The 13,711-nt window shown below is 39.3% G+C and overlaps 1 protein-coding gene across 5 annotated transcripts; it reads right to left on the bottom strand.

Moving 5' to 3' along the window:
- Positions 1–863: 863 nt before the first annotated feature.
- LACC1 (laccase domain containing 1) lies at positions 864–13,311 on the bottom strand. Of its 5 annotated transcripts, XR_005628337.1 has the most exons (8): positions 13,054–13,311; positions 9,207–9,802; positions 8,465–8,646; positions 7,822–7,987; positions 6,822–7,047; positions 5,612–6,374; positions 4,458–4,560; positions 864–1,721 (listed from the first exon to the last, which is right to left on the bottom strand). XR_005628337.1 is itself a non-coding variant. In XM_039716746.1 (6 exons), exons 2-6 carry the CDS (start codon positions 9,772–9,774, stop codon positions 6,200–6,202), a joined length of 1,317 nt encoding a protein of 438 aa, XP_039572680.1. In that variant the 5' UTR covers positions 9,775–9,802; positions 13,054–13,311; the 3' UTR covers positions 5,394–6,199. The 5 variants fall into 5 exon arrangements, 1 of the variants encoding a protein (XP_039572680.1); XR_005628336.1 differs by lacking the exon at positions 4,458–4,560; XR_005628338.1 differs by lacking the exon at positions 4,458–4,560 and having other exon boundaries at positions 864–1,718.
- Positions 13,312–13,711: the final 400 nt, after the last annotated feature.

Here is a 13,711-nt window from a genome sequence, read left to right as displayed (position 1 = left end):
GTTTTAATTTGCAGTGGTACTTCTTCAGTTTTAAAGTTTATTTCAGATTACTCCTAATATTCAAAACAGGAAATAAGAGCCGCTTCAAAAGTTGTATTGAAATCAGTCATCCTGAAGGTGTTGAAACTGGCTTTGTCTAAATCTTTACCCCTTCTCCTAAAAGAACATTTTAGTTTCAACAGTCCAACTTTCCCATTTTGTGGTGCCTGTATTTTCTAACAGACTTTTATGTTAAATAGCAATGTAAACTAATGAAGAGGGGTCAGCTGAAGTTTGCACTTCCAATATACACACAGTCAGTTCCTTTTAAGAAGCCATTGTTAAAGGAAATTAGAGAAATATATTAGTACACAGGACAAGACTCTAAAACCCAAACTGTGTCACTATGATGAACACATCTACTAGATAATGAGTGTAGAATTATCCTTAACTTTCCCAGTCTCATTAAAAGGAAAAAATTGCTACTAACCTAGCCCCTAAAACCATAAGTGAATGCAGCATTGCTCAGGAGATTTTTCTCAAAAATATCTTGCCATCATGGCACCATATTTTTGTCCCAATGTCATTTATGTCAGCAACATATAGTTTAAACAAAAGCTACAGCACAAATATCAGTATCAACTCTGCATCTGTGCTTCTGCCATGGCTAGCATAGAGTTACAGTGCTGAGGGAACACATGGATCCAAGTTGCAGGGTAATTGAGGGAACTGAGGAAGATCTAAGTATCAAATACAGCAATAAACAAACCTAAAGGAGCCTCTCTAAGGAGTTTCTTGATTGACTCACCTTTCATGTCCTGCAGCTTTTTATGGGGATGGTATAAAGAAGAAAGCAGAGAGTCAAAATAAAATCACAGGCACGACCCAGATTTTTTAATGATAGTTTTATGAAGCATTTAATAAAAGCACATGTTAAAACCAACTGAAAATGTTTGAGTCACCTGTCACAATTTTGTTTTTACAGCTGACTTTTTTATGATTCATTCTTGTGCAGAAAAATCAAGCTCACATATTTCTAAGAAAGATAACCAAAGCAGAACAGAAATGTTTTCCTTTAGCTGCAACATATGCTTCAATATTGCTTTAGGATAGAGCTCAGTGCCTCAAAGAGAAATACGAAGGTATTTATTTCATACAGCTGTCATTGGAAAAATCACTTTCAATTGAAACATCTAACCAGAACTACGATTCACTGCTTAAAAATATTGCAAAAAATTATACATCTTGAAATAGAAACATTGTTTTCGACTCCCTTATAAAATGCGTGTTCAGTTTTTTGGTAGGCTCACCCCTCATTTTTATGCTGCAACCTATTTATTTCAGATGTTTAAGCCTTTGCTACATGTAGAAGGGGAAAGATCAAAACAAACGCAGTAGTTAGTAGTTCTGAATTACATTTGCACAAGAAGATAGAAAATTAATCCTTAGATAAAATTAATTGTGAAAAGAACTCTCTTAGTCTAGTCACATATTGATTTTTGTCTCAGATCTCTTTTCAGTTGCAGGAATCAAATAGAAATCCATGCCATGTCCTTGCTCCCATGACTGTCAGAATTCAGGTTGCCCTGGAGACATGATGCTGCATTCGTAGAAGGATAAGAGAGAGAATTCAGTCCTGCTGTCCTTTGGAGACCATGCTCCCAAAATCCTTCTGTGGGTCTCTTCTCAGTCCTGAGAGCTTGCAGATGAAGACAGCCAAGTATTTGTAATGCGAGATGCTACTGTAAATTAAACACTTATTAATGAAAGATCAGAGGGACCACTTAAAAAAGCTAGCTTCCTATTTCTCTGCATGCCTTTGGGAAATACATAATCATGCTTTTTAGCTGTACAGCCATAGGCACTGTATATTTAAAGCAAGCACAACAGCAAAATCTCTGTATTTTGTAAATGATTAGTAGCATTCTGGATAAAAGAATATACTCAACCAGGACAGTTTTTAAATCCACATACATATCTATCCAAGTCATTCATCTGGAAGCACTGGATAATATCTGCTGGAAATGGAAAGTAGAACAAGTGAGCCTCACAGGCAGAGCTTGTTGTCAGCCTTTGGAGGTATGTAAATCCCTCAGCAGGTCAATACACTATTTCCTCTGTCACATATAGGATTTACCACTCCTGTCAGTGCACTCTCCTGTTAATATTGTTGCACAAGAGGCTGGAGTTCAGGAAGGACTTCAGTACTCAGAGAACAAAAGCTTCACACACATGACATCGAGGCGAGTGCACACACACAGCCCCTCTGGGCCTCAGCACAAATGAGTGCAGCTCATCTCCCTCTTTGCATTGCCCAGCAGCAAATTGAACAGGGAGTGGAAATGAGGACAGCAGTGAAGGAATCTAGGAATATTGGCTTCTTTGCTTTGTAAGCTGAAAAGCTGTAGCTCTTTTGGAAACCTGTAAAATGGGAATGGTTTGGAGGATAGTGATAAAGACCCTGTGCTGAGAACAAGAAGTTTCACACTGCTGCTAAAAGAAAAAAAAGCACAAGCATACAAAAGAAAGTAGCACTGGTGCTGCTCTGAGCAGAATAGCATCTGTGTCTTCCATCCCCCTGTGACCAGATTCACAGTCCTCACAGGGGGATTTTGAGAGGTGCTGGACAGAAATGCAGTGATGCACAGGAGATAAGCATGAGGAAAACAACACAAGCAAAGACTACCACTTTGCAAGACCATGATACTGCTGGGGAAAGGAGATGCTTTCCTGTAATTGAATGCATGTAATTTGGGAGGGATGACATACTTTCTGTGAGTCAAGATGTGCCCATATATTTTGCTGAACATCCAGGCCCATGGCTTCTGAATTTGTAGCCAATCACAAAGGCAACTGACAAATGCAAAACTGCCTTGCCCCCATCCTGTCTCCTCAGGTTGTCAGCACAGAGAGACCAGCAGTCACTGATGGTACTGACTTCTACAAACGCATTAAAAACATTTTTCAAATAATTTCCTTAATAGTTTTCACCTTTGCTATGCCTATGGCAGTAAATGACATGGTTTGGATAAACATTTCACTAATTATCTCAGGCTTTGATCTATTTCTCTGAAGTTGCACACTGCTTCCCCAGGCAGACATCTTTGCTAGAGCTGCCCTCTTCTACTGGAATAGTGAATAAAGCCTCTCTCAGACATGTTTCAGTACGCTTCATTCAAGTATATAATGTAAATAAAAAGGCCCATATAGAGAATCTACAATAGCAACAAATGTTAATTGCACAGTAACAACTAGCAAAAACAATATTCAATGTGATCATGTCGTGTGCTCTCCTCAGGGCACACCATTATCATAATTAATAATGTCATTTAATTACAATAATAGGGCAAATGCAGCTTATAAATTCAATGGATATTAGGTTAATAAATGGGATCTGGTAATTAGTTAGGTACAGCTGAACAATTTATGAAGTATTTTAAGAGCTTCTCTAGAGGTGATGAATCAGGAGTGTTGTGCTTGCCTCCTTCAATGAGCAGCAAGAATGAAAAGTAAATAAACAGATGTGAAACAGCTTAGTCCCCTTCTTGTCACGCCTTGCCTCCAAACTTTTTTTTTTAATACCAGGATTACAATGCTTTTGTAGCAAGGACTTTTGAAAGAAGTAATGATTCAGAGCCTAGCCTGATTTGAGACTGAACCTTACAATATTTTCTTATCGGTCATGGAGTTTTCCACCTCTGTCATCCATGTCATCCAAAAGAATGTTTCCTGTCTTGAAAGGTTTACAGTCTAGGTAATTCATATAAAAGAAAAAAAACCAAAACAATTGTGGTAATGATTTGTCTTCCAAAAGGTGAAGACTTTGGTGTTCCTGCTCATTCTGATAGTCTCCAGCTTGCACAGCCTTACCATGACCTGTAAATGGCATTTTTCTAAACGTAAAATCTCTACTGCAATCCTTGAGCAGGTAAGAACAAGACAGGGCTTACTCTCAGTATCATGTTAATGTGACCTAATATACTGCTGAGCATTTGAACTGTGGTAAGTAGCATGACTGCAAGGTTTTTGTACTTACTGGAAGAATAAATGAATTAGTTTAAAGCCAATTTTGAGATGAGATGGGATAACAGCAGGCACATGGGCCCCTATGATGCTTCAGCTGTCAGTACCTTGCAGAACCGAGTAACTCAGCTGTTTTTGATGGCATACCCTTGATACACAAGGGAAAAGGTTTAGGTGAAGGGCACTCAGCTTTGGCTGAGCTTCAGATGCAGGGACTGAAAGTCATGTAGTGCCACTGCCTCTGTAGCTTCAAGAAGGAACCTTACACACCTCACTGCTACGTCAGTCAGCACCCATAACCGGAACAGAAACCAGGGTGAAGGGACAGAACTAAAAGGTTAAGGTAGTCTGTTGTGTTGGTGTTTTTAATTAGGGTAGCAAGATAAGCCTGCCAGTCTCCATATAATTATACTATCCTATATTTAGAACAAGTCAATAATACACGTAACACATACCATACACACCATTAGCTGGTATGCAGCAATGTGCTTGACAACTCTCAGCTGAGTAGTGTGAGTGCTGCCCCTGTTGGATCCTGAGACTCTGGTTTGAAGCCAGCTGAATGGTGAAAGTAACGGAGGAGTTAAAAAAAGGTAAATGAAGATGGTCAGTCAACAACTGAAGATGGTCAGTCAATGACTGCAGGGCTACAGCAGCAGAAGAATAACATTTCTGAAGAAGTAAGATAGTTGGCGGAAATATATTTTTTTCGTTGATGGTGACAGTCAGAGAACATACTCAGAGCCAGACTCTTCTCTGAGAAATACCATTCACAGATAAAAGGAAGTTTTTTTAAAAAGTCTGTTCTTTCAGAAAACAAAGAAAGGTCTAATTCGGTCAGCTCTGAATCAAAATGAGAACAGATTATTCCTCAAGCACAAATATTACAATAACTTGACTATATAGGTGACTATAGAGGCAAAAGTAGCAGCGTGCTGTGCGGTGCTTTGCAAACCTCATGGTTTGGACCCTCATCCATCCATCCATCCATCCATCCATCCATCCATCCATCCATCCATCCATCCATCCATCCATCCATCCATCCATCCATCCATCCGCGCTTCCAGGATGGAAGAGCAGCGTGAGCGAGCACTGACCTCTAGCGGGCAGAGCAGTCAGATCAGGGAAAGCTAGCAGAACCCAAAATAGAAAGTACGTCACAGCACCGCTGGCCCAAGGCTGGTGCTTGGCAGCTCTGCAAGCCGCAATCAGCACAGCTTTACTGTTAGCAATCTCTCACTGTCTGCGTGTCAGAAAACATCATGTCTGTTGTAAAATCTAGAGGCATTATTTTTATTGGCCAAAATAAAACAGTGCACACTTAGAATTTGCTTAGTAAGGCACGTAAGTCCAACTATTGTTCTGTAAAATTTACTCAGGATAAATTCACAGAACTTTTTAGATATTTATTGGATAACTCAGCATTGTTGAAAGTGTGTCAATGACATTATGAAAGCACCACTATTTTAAAAAAATCCTAAGGAGACATGAACATACACATCATAAATTACAGGGTTTAGTCCTACCCTTCCTACAGCCAAAAATTACAGAATTGTGAGAGTTCATATATATTCAATATCTGCCCCAAAGGAGCCTGCTTGCTTCTTACCTTCAAGTTATTTTCCATAGGAAAATTCCTGTAATTATTTTGGAGTTCTTTAAACTAATCCAAAGAAGAAAATTAATCCCATGCACAAAATTTTGTAAGGCTTCAGCTGAAACTATCAAAGTTGAGTGTCTCAAACAGGTAACATGCAATGCTGGCTTCCCTTCCTGTATTAGCAATGTCATACTTAGTGTCATTCAGCAGTCTCAACCAGAAGCTAATGAAGACTGGTGTTTTTTGGGCTTCCACCAACTTAAGACAGTGAGATTTCTGGAAAATATTTGGTCAAGGAGGATCCATAAACTCGGAGCTTGTATCTGGATCTTGTAGAAGGATTTTGCCACTGGCGTGGTTTGTCCTTGTTTCCTTTGCACCCTGTCTCATACAAGAACTGTTGTCCCCACAGCACAGATACTTATTCTTGCCTCAAAAGGGAAAGGGATGGAACAAGCAGGAGAATCTCATGACCCATGGATTCCCTACTACAAGTCTGTGAAAGAAAGGAGGAAAAACTTCTATGCGGAGAGCAGGATGCCAGATGATGCAGCAGACTTATTATCTAAATGCTGTTCTAGAGTAAGAGATACTGTCTCAGTCTTTGATTGATATGAAGCCAATCTGTGTCCCAAAGTTAGTGCCATCACGAAAGTGAGAGTAAAATTTATCAGGGTGGCATGCAGTACAGAAAGTGATGTTTCTGTTCTGGTCTGTGATAGAATCATCTTGGATGTTCTCGGGAAGAATCCCACCTCTCTCAAGAAGAATCCTGAAAAAAAAAGAGAAACAAAAAATATTACTGTTTTTACATCTTCACATTCCATAAGGCACTATCATTAAGGCAGAACCTCAAGTACCAACTGAACAAACTGTGCCAATATTGTGATTGGGGCTTTCATTTGCTTTTTTTGTTTCTTTCTTTCAGTATGAGACTAAAATAATTACTTTCCTGCAACCTGTAAAATCACATTAAATTTGAACTTTTGTCTATAATCCATAGACTAACCATATGTAACAGTATAACAATAAAATAATTGCTGAAATCCAGCAAAAGTGAGCAAATACCATTCATTCAAAAGTGTTCTTTCTTGATCTGGAAAGAACTAGAGAGTACTTTGTTGAGAACCCCCACCATATTAGTGCTGAATAATACAGTATCAAAGTAAATTTTTATAATGAATGTGGAATTAATCTTTTGTTCCCTCAGGAGGCTTACCTCGTTGCTCTTCTGATATCAATATAAGGACTTGCAGAGTCAAATAGTCTCACACAATTTGGATCAATTCTGTGAAATTCTTTTGCTGATTCATGAGGAAGTTTGTAGCAGCAAGGTCCCACAGATGGGCCCAGCACCACAAGGATATCTTTCACGTTACAGCCGTATTCAGAAACCATAGCATTCACTGTGGCCATAGATACGCCTAACAATGTGCCCTTCCATCCTGTGAGACATGAGAGGTTGAAAAAAAATTGGTATATATTTTCTTTTTAATTTTCTAGCAGCTAAAAATAAATGCACTTATTAAAGGTATAAATTAGGAGATGCATTTACACCTAAAATTAAATAATGATATCTAATAATAAATTAGCTTAGAAGGCCTCCCCCTTCCCCTCCAAATTTCACATTAACAGCAATCAGTTTTCAAATATAATTTTGTGGAGATAGAAACTAGAGAGAAGTGTTTAGATTAGAATGCCATAGTTCCTTTTCCCAAGTGTCCTGGTTTGGGCAATTAGAGCATACCTCACAGGTCCGCTGTGCTTGAAACATTTAAGTGGAAATACAACTAAAATATGCCAGAAATATAGTTTTGTAATATGGTCAAAGAGTTTTAATGTTGTTTTTAGTGTTTTTTGGCGGCGGGGGGAGTGTTTAGATTAGAATGCCATAGTTCCTTTTCCCAAGTGTCCTGGTTTGGGAAATTAGAGCATACCTTACAGGTCCTCTGTGCTTGAAACATTTAAGTGGGACTACAACTAAAATACGTCAGAAATATAGTTTTGTGATGTGGTCAAAATGTTTTAATGTTGTTTTTAGAGGGGGAAAAACCCTCAAAAACCAGGCTCAAGCTAGAGATATTTTTTGGAATAGACAGAAGCCAAGTTTGCAATTGGGTATTGTTTGGAACAGACAGAAGAAAGCCCAGCTTTGGGTTCTTATATCTCATTTTGAGTCCCAGGAAATCTCTGCATTGCACAGGGAGTGCAATTCCTACCGGAATGAGCAGCACCGCAGGCTCTTCTGACAGGATCAGCAAAGAGCACGGGTATGCAGTCAGCACCTGGAGCTGCCAGCGTGACACCCTTCTGATTCGTAACTATTCCATCATAGTTGTCAGGCTCTGTCTTTCCCATAATACACACAGCATTAGCGTGATCTACCTGTCAAAACAAAAAGAGAACTGGACAGTGATATGGCTGCAAAACAACACAGATATGACTAATACAAGGTTTTTCTCTGACATGAAACACTCTTATGCACTAACTGTTTACGCATGGAAATCAGGTCTCCCTTGTTCAAATGCTGTGAAGATGTATCAGTATAAAGCCACTATAGAAGCAATGGTGTATTTTTCTTTTAGGAGAAAGTGCTCTGACCATTTATTTGATTATTCTACTTGGTGGTAAGTTAGATATTAGAACAGACTTGGAAGAATCAGTGCTGCTTCTCCATATTGTGACAAATGCTGATAGTTTGGATGGCTACTCCCCCAGATAAACTGCCAGCATAAATGTTTTAATTGTCCTGCTTATCACAGGTTCTTGCTGACAAAGATAAGAATAATGCCTACAATTTAGCCAGCAATACATGAAAGAATATCTGAGCCATTTACTTGAATCCATTATTTTATAAGATACCTTGACTCTGTGAAAAGCCTCTGGGTTAAATCCTGCAGCGTTAGCTAGCCGGCGGAGATTTTCTTTAACAACAACTTGTGGGTCCCTCCGCTTGGAGCTGCTGAAGAGATTGCAGGAGCTTAGAGTTGGTATGTAGGAGATCCCACCTGTCCTTGTGGTGAACCCATGTAAGAAAATATCATCTGGCAAGGCAAGAAAACACAACAGACAATTCCTTTCAAAACAAGATCAAACCAGCTATTACATGAGTTTATACTGAAGTGACCTGGAATCAGCCAATCAAGTAAGAGTATTGCTTTACTTTCAATTTAGCTGTGGTATTTAAATTTAAGGATTCCTAATTTCCTTCTTGTTCACGGTCATGCTATAGCAGGGACACTAAAGATATCAAGTGTGTCTGGGGCTGCAGACCACCAGAAACTCTTATCCTGCCTTTCCAAATTATGATGTTAACTCTTGAAATGTGTAATTCCCACAGAGACAGGAGGAGATTTTATGGTCTGCCCTCCCTAAACCCAGGACTGTCTTTTCTTGGATCATGCTCAGGCCTGGAACAGTCTTGCCAGACTTCTGCTGTATTTTTATTGACACTTCTTCCTTTTATACACATTATACACTATTACAACATCATATGGAGTTATATGATGCCTGAAGGCATTTCCAAATCTTGCTCATTTTGCAACTCCCTGGAAGAAGTATGCTTGGTAAGTCTCTGTAAAAACTGTTAGCTGGAATTCTCTACCTGGGATCAGGGAAGATCTGAGGATGGTGAGCTCCCCTTTCAGGCTTGGCAGGCTTTCCAAGTACATCTGAATCTCACTTTGGATGAGTGCCCTGTCCTGTGAAGGAAGCGTTTGCCCTTCATGCTGATGTTCTGATATCTGCAGGCTTTCACTGTCAGGTACCACCTGTAAATCCTCGAATTCAAACTGATAGACTGCTGTAAAGAGATGGTCAATATATACTTTCATTAAGTCTTTTCTTAAGGTAGGGAGAATAACTTTAATGATGCTCAGGTCTTTTTCATCCAGTCTCTGTTTGATGGTGTACAAAGCAGCAGCTGTAGTCTGAGCACATACCACCTCCAGTTTTCTCTTCAAATTCCGAAAACCTCTCAGAGCTGGAAGCAAGAACTCTTGTTCTCCTTTCCTTTCACTCCCCTGACTCTGGCAACACATGACATAAACAAATGGAGCATGGATGGAAGAGCATTTCTCAATAGCTTCCAGAGTGTTGTGTAGTAATCCTTGGATGTTGTTCTGCAAGTGGGGTGCAAGGCTGAACAGATCTATCAGTACTGCTTCCACCATATTCCAGGATATTTAAAGGTTTCTCCAGCTGCCAAGTAGTAACAAAACATGAAAAACAAACAAAAAGTCAAGAACAGCACTGTTAGTCTGAACACAGAACCATGTTACCACATTTAGTTCAGTGATACTGTGTAGAGAAGGCATGTAGCAGTTAATTACTGACTTACACTTTCCCAGCTGCATCAAAAGAAATTCCAACAAAAGAAAACTAGCGGAAATGGAAATAATTATGTATTTATTTAAGCATTTAGGTATTTCCCTATCACCCCACCTACTTCAGGTCTTTCCCAGGTCAGGGATGATGAAAGGTTGGTACATAAGATTAGATTTATTGAATCTATTAACCCTGATTATCCTAATGGATCTTCTTGACATGATTCATGGGCTGTTCTCCAGCCTCCATGATGCAAACAAATACAGAAGTCCTTTAGCTTCCTGGGACTGGAGGAGTTTCTGTAGCAATTTCTTTGGAGGTGTTTAGTCTGAGGTGGAGCTCATGTCTGCTACCCTCCTGGCAGTAGGGTGCTGAACTGTGAGGGCAATGACATTTTTTCCCACAGGCCTTCACAAGACCTTTCATACATCTCCCTTCTGCATTTCCAAAAGTATTGACTTGCTAATTTCTGACTTTTGTGTGAATGAGCACATGACCAGGACAGTTCATTTCAGCACGCACAAGATCCCAGTACTGGTTACTGAAACTTTACCTAGTAATGGAAGAAGTACTTAGAACCAAATTAAAGCAAGAGAATACGGTGTACAACTTCTTACCTCCGCTTTTTTCACTCTGCTAGCTGCACTCCACTCTGAAATCAAGATGTGTTAAGCTTATCCAATATTATCTATCATTCACATTTTGTTTTGTGGTCCATGGTGTAATTCCAATTTCCATGGTTAGTTTTTTCCCTTTTCTGAACTTTGTTAGTCCAAGCCCAGCTAGGTCTACCTGTGGAAACTTGTCAAATCCATCTTTTCCTCTCTCAGTTGCTATGTTACTACTATTTTATATATTCTCTCAAAAGTGTCTTACTTTCTTTTCTCTCTTTCTGATAATCTTTCCATTTCCAGTGCAGGCATCCAGAGGTCTGGAACAAAAGGCTAGATCCCTCTGCTTTGGGAGCCTCGAAGATACCTACTTAGATTTCATGACTAAGCACTGTACTTGATCTAGGAGAAACATATACAACTTTACCAACAGTTGCAAGAGCCCATAATCATTCAGAGTATTCTTTAAAAACTTTTTTCAGCAACAAATTGTGCATGAATATAATTTACTTGTAGGAAAATTCACATCTTTGCAGGAACAAAGAATTTAAGTCTTTGAAATCAATGCTCTGCTACCCGAGCTATCCAAACTAAATAATGCCCGGCACAATTTTCCTGCCCCAAGACCTCATTCTCCTGTAACCACATGAATGTTCTGGCTTCACATCACTTCATTACCCTGCAAAAATACTACTTCCATGTGTACTTGAGGCCTATCATTATGGTAAATGTGATGTACTCCTTGGCAGTTTATGTTTGTCTGTGGACTCCCAGAGTTTCTCCACTGAAATGAGAGGTCAAAAACCTTTGTGGTTTTAAAAGATGGCTTATTTAGAGAAGGTTTTACAGAAAACATTCTGTATTTTCTTCATTGTTCTTTCCTCCAGACTGGAAGAAAAATAATCCTGACTGAAAATGATGTTTTCCTTTCTGCGAATTGAACACTTACAAAGATTAACTGGCGACTATAAAAACAGGTGAGCTGAAAATATCAAAATGTGATAGCAAATAAAAGCAACTGCCAAGGAATTTATGACTCCTGATTTTGCTCAGAGTGTTCTTTACACACAGCTGATAATGGATTTTAGAGTAAAGAGCTTGCTAAGAAAACAGTGCTGAAACAGACTCATGCCAAAGACCATGACTTGGAAAATCAGAGTATATCCTTCCCTGCCCTGACACTCTCTGTGGGAGGCCTGTCTGAGCATGACACAATTCCAACCAAAGTATAAGGAATAGTCACAGGAAAGACAGCACAACAGAGGGGTGTAGTGCAAAACGAGATTATTGCTCCACTTCAGGTATGTCAGTAGTGGAAGGTAAATAGAGCTCATTGCTGTTCTTCTACTTGCCCAGAAAAATACCACCAAAGAAAGGGTGGAAGGAAAGTGTTTGATGAGGGAGAGGTAACTGCATACATTATTATTAAGTTGTGTATGCACTGCAAAGGCTCCACAGGGGCAATTATTGGGATGTACACATAAGAACAATGGGGCTGATTCATCCTCATATCCTTCCAGCTTTGCATCACAGAGTCCTAGTGAGGACAGTTGTGTCAGAATAAATTTGCTTACAATCACAGCAAAACTGATTCCTTTCTAAGCCACTCCAAAAAAAAACCCTTCTCAAAATACATTCACAGCAACATTTTAGCTTATGGAAGATGTATTTATGGTTATTCAGGTTTTAATTAACATGCTTTACAGTACCAGTGTTCCATTAAAGCAACATCCAAAAAAATAAGTACATTTATTAAGCAGTTGATTGTTTTGGTACACAATTCAAGACAAACACTTGCACAAACTTGAAGCCAAGGCTACCCATTAGCTATTTGCTCACTTCCTGAAACTGACAGGACAGACATTTGGAGGTTATGAGAATTTCTTGCACAGATATCAAAAAAAGTAGGTCAAAGAAAATGGTAACAATATGTGACGTGAGGAAGGTAACAAGAGAAAAAAGTAGAAAAGCAAAATGAATATAGAAAAAGAACAATGAAGGAAACAAAACTAGGCTGCAGAGAAGAGACAGCCCAGGGTGGATGTAAAAAAAGCAATTTTCAAGAACCCCAGAAATCTAATTCTAAAAGTGCACTGTTGTTCAAGAAAAGATTGCTGACAATTTCCTGCATCTTTGAATCCTGCTGGTCATCTTATATTAGTAGAGGAACTGAGAGAACAGACATAATTTTTTGTAAATTAAAATGGCAGGAAATATTTAATATCTGCCAGAGAGAGATGCCCTGAGAAAGAAAACAGGTCATTGAAGCAGCCCAAATGAAGAGAGATAATAGCATATGTGTAAAATTTTAACCAGAGCAAATATAAAAAAGAAAATCAAAAAACTAGGGGGTGAAAAGAAAGACATTTAAGTGTCTTAAACTGGATTAAAATAAAGCATTCTTCTTCTTTTATAACCTAGTTTTTTTAGGCAAGGTTGAAGAAACAGAAATCACCACATACAATGAAAATACTGAGGCACACACAGTTTTCATAAACACAGGAGTTTACTTACACAGCTGGACAATCCTATTGCATTCTGAAAGGTACCATCTGGCAAAATACACAGACATTTCCAGCTTTATATATCTCACTTCTTTCAATCTTGGAGCCGATTTGCACAAGCTGGAAATTCCTATGCTATGTAAAGGAACCTGTATTTCTTCTTTTTGACGGGACCCTGCTTTGCTGCTGGTTACACCGGAAAGAACAAACTGTACTGCAAGGCACCAACACGATTAACAAGTGCCCGGGGAGCGCTGAACGCGGAAGCGGTGTTAACCCTGCTGTGATCACACTGCACCGGCTTTGCACAACACAAACCAGCTCCCAGCCAAACAGGACAACCCCGCAAAGAAGTTAAAGGAAAACTTGTGCGGAGAGAAGGAGTTTCCTTTTCTGAGCTGTAGCTGTGTGTTCCACTGCAGAATTTGGCAGCCAGCCACGAAAAAGTGCATTCTGGACTTAGATAGAGAGGTTACACAACGTCAGCTTTTGGGGCCACAGGTCCCAAATGAGGATGGCAATTTCTTCTTGCAGCAGTTGGGAATTTCACACAGCTAAGTGAAGAAGTCTTAGTCCTTTGACAGGACAATGCAGCGGTTAAAACACAAGCAAGGAAATGAGGGATTGATATCAGGCTTTGTGCAATTATCAAAAGATAATAAATACAT

This window comes from Passer montanus, unplaced genomic scaffold (genome assembly GCF_014805655.1).
Source record: "Passer montanus isolate IOZ18808 unplaced genomic scaffold, ASM1480565v1 scaffold36, whole genome shotgun sequence".
NCBI lineage: Eukaryota > Metazoa > Chordata > Aves > Passeriformes > Passeridae > Passer > Passer montanus.
Note: the sequence above shows the minus strand (reverse complement) of the source record. Positions and strands in the feature narration are given on the sequence as shown.

What these genes read in the sequence shown, in the direction of transcription:
- LACC1 (XM_039716746.1), bottom strand. Translation starts at nt 9,774, where the DNA reads ATGGTGGAAGCAGTACTGATAGATCTGTTCAGCCTTGCACCCCACTTG. An exon ending in AGGCTTTTCACAGAGTCAAG is followed by an intron (nt 7,988 to 8,464) that starts GTATCTTATAAA and finishes TTGTTTTGACAG; the next exon opens with GTAGATCACGCTAATGCTGT. An exon ending in GATATCAGAAGAGCAACGAG is followed by an intron (nt 6,375 to 6,821) that starts GTAAGCCTCCTG and finishes TTTTTTTTTCAG; the next exon opens with GATTCTTCTTGAGAGAGGTG.